Below are 4,253 nucleotides of genomic sequence, written 5' to 3'. Positions count from 1 at the left end.
TGGTACAAGGGGTGTTTTTTTTTTTTTTTTTTTTTTTTTTGGTACTGGGGATCAAACTTAGATCCTTGGGCTTACAAAGCAGCAGCTGGAACCACTGAGCTAAATCCCCAGCCCCAAGGCAGGATTTTTACCTAGCCTTCTCTCTTCCAGCAACTACATCTGCTTTTCAAAATTCACCCCATGCATCTCTCCTTTCTACTCCTAGATATAGGGCAGGGGGTGTGCCACCAGCCCACCAATCAGAGTACTATTTCCTCCCAGAACTCAGGGATTGGTCTAGAGACAACCAATCACAACAAAGAAGATGCAATTAACGCACTCTGGAATAAAGGTTGAGAGAAAAGTGTCTCAGCCTCCAGCCCTGATTTCTAGGAGGGCAGGATGAAGCCTGTGGCCTGTTCTTGAGCATCCTTCTCTCAACAGGGAATGGAGCCCACCCACCCAGGGAGAGCAGAGCTGAGAAAGTGAGAGTATATGAGCAAAGAAGTATCTTTTTTCTGATTAGGCCACTGGGTATTGGTCACTTAAAACAGAAAAACCCAAATAAATGTAGGCAACACAAACCTAATGATTATGATGCCATAACAATAAAGCTACCCTGTATTAAGCACCAACAAGGCTACAAGAATTGGGTACGAAGAGGGTGGGATGGATCTCAGGCTAGGAGGGCACTTACAAACTTAAGCAGGAAGGTGTTCTCCCGGAGGGCACCAATACAACCAGCAAAGCCCAGCACTGACATGACGCCTCCAACCACCACAAAGAGCCACACAGGGTCGAGGCCTCCAAGATCTGTCAGTGCTGAGATGTTGGAGAGAACACCCTGCACAGGAGAGCAAGAGGCAGGTGTGAGGGGCAGCCTTTCCCAGCACATGGCCCCACAGGCAGCCCCATCCCCCGCCCCACTGCCTACCTTCTCACTCCAGGCCCAGAGGCCAATGGCTAGGAACAGGCCTCCCAGCACCTGCAAGAACAGTGGCAAACAGCACAGGGGTAGATATCAGCACCAGGTCCTTTCTGCATCCTTCCCCAGAACTCAGGGCCTTCCGTCCAGAGAGAGAGGAGGAGGGGCACAGGCTGGGAGTGGGATCCAGGGTCCTTCCCACCTTCCCAAGGACACATCTCAGGACTTCTTTCCCACAGGGAAGCCTGGAGGACTGAAGCCACCTCCTGCAATTGGATGGACCTCAGGGTCCAGTCCTGGAACTCAAAACTGGAGCGGAAAGTACCTGAGACACTCCTGCTCACAGGCGGCAGCAGCAAACTCTGCTCCCACTCCAGGCCACTCTGTAGCTCCAAGCTCCTAGAGTTCCCCAAATGCCCATTCGTAAGCCCTCCTGCCTGCAACTCTGTCACCCCACCCTCAACACCTGCCGTGTCGCACTACCATCATGTGTGTGTGCACACGTATGATGCTGGGGACTGGGTTGGACCCAGGGCCTTGTGCAGCTCAGCACCTGCATCATACCCCCAACCTGTACCCCTCCTCTTTAACTGCAAGAATAGCAGGAAACAGCAGTAACCCCTGAGTAACAGACAGTCTCAATGCAGAGAAGTTCCTGAGGAGCTCCACCGGACCCTAGAACACATTCAGCTCTGGACCGGAGCAGTCCCTGCCTATCTCCTGCACTATCCTCATCTTTCCCACTGTCCTGCTTCATCTCCTTGCTGGAAAGAGTCCTGAATGTCAAGGGCACCTACACTCTTAGGCCTAATCCTGGGTAGTTTCCCGGCCATCCATTCTCAAAGAAAGAGAATTCCACCCAAGAATGAGGAGATGGTCCCTGCCAACTCCACCCCCACCATCCTCTTTCCTGGCCCTGGGTTCCACCACTGCTGTGCTCTCTCTGGAAGTATTTTCCCTTTTCTCCCTGGCCTGATGGTGTGCGCTGCTTCTATCTTGATCCCACTTGCTCTGCCCACAGCCTTCAGAGAGGTGACTGACCGACACTTTCTCCTTCCCTAACTTCTTCACTCAACCCCTTTCCTCCAGCTGCTCCTTCTCAGCCTCCTTCCCAGGACAGTGCCTTTCCCTGCCCCGTATTTGTGGCGTTCCCCCACACCTCAGGTTCCAACCTTCTTCCCTTCCCCTTCACACTCATCTTCCAGGCTACCATGACACCGCCATCTCCTGGATCTCCACCCAAACTCCTCCCTGGCTCTAGACACCTATATCCGCCCTCCTGCTACAGATATCCCAGGGTCCCAGGCAGAGTTCCAAACCCTGAGAATACAATGACCACTAGGAAATGAATGCTGTCAGCCCCCGGGGCAAATACACCATGCCTGGCAAATAAACTGCAGGCAAATGCACAAAGAAAAGTCAGATACCAATAGATCCTTTAAAGAAAATCAGTCGGGATGCAAACAGGAGGGACTAGGAGGTTGGGGCTCCTTTAGAAGGATTTGGTAGGGAGATGGGGCACTTTAGCTGAGGTCTGGATGATGGAGAGCAGCAGAAGGGCAAAGGCAGAGACCCTAAGGTAAGACCGTGTCTTGTGGTACAGGGACCAAACTGAAAGGGAGTGGGAGGTCACGGGGAGATGAGTGGGATGGAGCGCAGGAGCAGTGAGAAACCACAAGGAAGTTCCCAGCAGGGAAACACCAGGCCTGCCTGGCACTGAAACAAAAACATCTCTAGGCCTGTTTTACAAGGAACCTGCCTTGGGCCCTTGGCTCCCAAGTGGCCCCATCCTGTCAGCTTGGCCTCATGACTTTCCTAGAGCTTTCCTTCCTTGCCTAGCTCCACCATCCCAGCTACATTCCACCCTCACCCCGACCCCCCACATCCAGGGCCCATGTGTCACCCACGTACCCCCCTAGCAATCAGACACAAAAGCCTGTGCCTCCAACATAAAAGCCAGAGCACACCATCACTCCCACATGAAGCCCTAACAGAAAGCACCAGTGCCCGGCCCCTCGCTGCCCTGCCCAGAGTCCCCTCTCACACCAACCACTATTCAGCTGTCAGCTTGGCTGTGACCCTATGTAAGTAACTTAAGCTCTCGGTACCTGGTCCTTCAGTTTCCCCATTCATAAAAGGTGAATCATAATAAGGTGGCTGTGAGCTCATTAGACCCTATTTGCTTCTGTAACAACCCTAAGGAGCAAACTTCAGTATCCTCTGCTCCTGGTGGGAAGCTGAACCCCAGAAGAGGAACAGGGACCTGACCAAGGCCTCACAGCCAGTGCCAGGCCTGACTTCCTCTCTAGTGCTCCCTGAACAGCTGCTCACACCCTCCAGAGCCGAGCACTGCTGAAGCCCAGGGACTCCCCATGCAGGGGTGACTCCAGTGGAGAGCAGGGCCTGAATCCTGCTGAACACAAAAGAAAGGGCCTACAGCAGTTTGACCCAATGCTCAGAAGCAGAAACTGCAGAGACAGCAACTTTGGAGATGGCATGGGGGAGGGAGGGAAAGATGACTTGGCAGGGCATGAGGCACACATCGATGCCATCCTGCAAGGGACAGTAGCAGCTCCCTTCCAGGATCCGCAGTGGTCACCCAGGGCCTGGTTGGGTCAGCTATGGAATATTGCTTTCCGTTCCCCAGGGACAACTCCAGCTTTGTTCCTGGGAGCTGACTCGGCTGTGCCTCCCCCCCCACAAACCTCCTACAACCTGCCTGGGGTCGGAGAGGGCCAGACCCACGCAACTTTGCAGAAGCCTAGGGTGAGGCACCAAACCTAGGTTCTGGAGGGGTTAGGAGGCGGGATGGGCCAGACTCCTCCTCGCTGGATAAACCAAGGGTGCAGTTCGTGCCCCCACAAAGAGGCTGGGCGAGAGGGGACGAGCTGCACCCAGCGTACCCCACGGGTCTCAGAACAAACACCTCTTCCTTTTCCGATCGGCCTCCCGGGTTACCCTCGAGACTCCGGAGACTCCCCCACCCCCACCGTAGCTGTGCCCCGCCCCCCAGCCATCCGGGCCTCGAGGTAACTCCCTCAGGTGGTCCCGGGACTGGACAAGGCGTGGGGGTGGAAGGAGTTGAGGATCTGTCCCGAGCCCCAAGCCTTCAGTGCTGAGAGTGGTCTCCTCCAGAAGGGGACTCGGCCTCCTCCCACTTCCCTTAGCACAGGGCCCGAAGCAGACCCTGCGCTCACCCAGAAGACAATGTTGAAGCCAAACAGGAAGTATTTCCCGCAGCAGCCGACCTCTGGTTCCTGGAAATGCTGGTGCTTGCCAGGCATGGTGAGGGGACACCCGCCGGCCCGGACACCGGGGCCGGGGACCTGGGACCGGGCCCAGACCTCCG

The 4,253-nt window shown here is 55.2% G+C and overlaps 1 protein-coding gene across 1 annotated transcript in view; it reads right to left on the bottom strand.

Moving 5' to 3' along the window:
* Window positions 1-4,247, bottom strand: part of Tspan17 (tetraspanin 17) — a 10,661-nt gene extending 6,414 nt beyond the window's left edge. Inside the window, exons 1-3 of the mRNA XM_010622103.1 lie at window positions 4,102-4,247; window positions 914-964; window positions 677-823 (exon numbers count right to left, since the gene is read on the bottom strand). Of these exons, the coding sequence (XP_010620405.1) occupies window positions 677-823; window positions 914-964; window positions 4,102-4,188 (285 nt within the window). The 5' untranslated portion in view covers window positions 4,189-4,247. The remainder of the gene's footprint in view (window positions 1-676; window positions 824-913; window positions 965-4,101) is intronic.
* Window positions 4,248-4,253: the final 6 nt, after the last annotated feature.

Source organism: Fukomys damarensis, unplaced genomic scaffold (assembly GCF_012274545.1).
Source record: "Fukomys damarensis isolate Sample0158 unplaced genomic scaffold, DMR_v1.0_HiC HiC_scaffold_9, whole genome shotgun sequence".
Taxonomy (NCBI): Eukaryota; Metazoa; Chordata; class Mammalia; order Rodentia; family Bathyergidae; genus Fukomys; species Fukomys damarensis.
The sequence above is the reverse complement of the archived record's forward strand: the minus strand, read 5'-3'. Positions and strand labels throughout refer to the sequence as shown.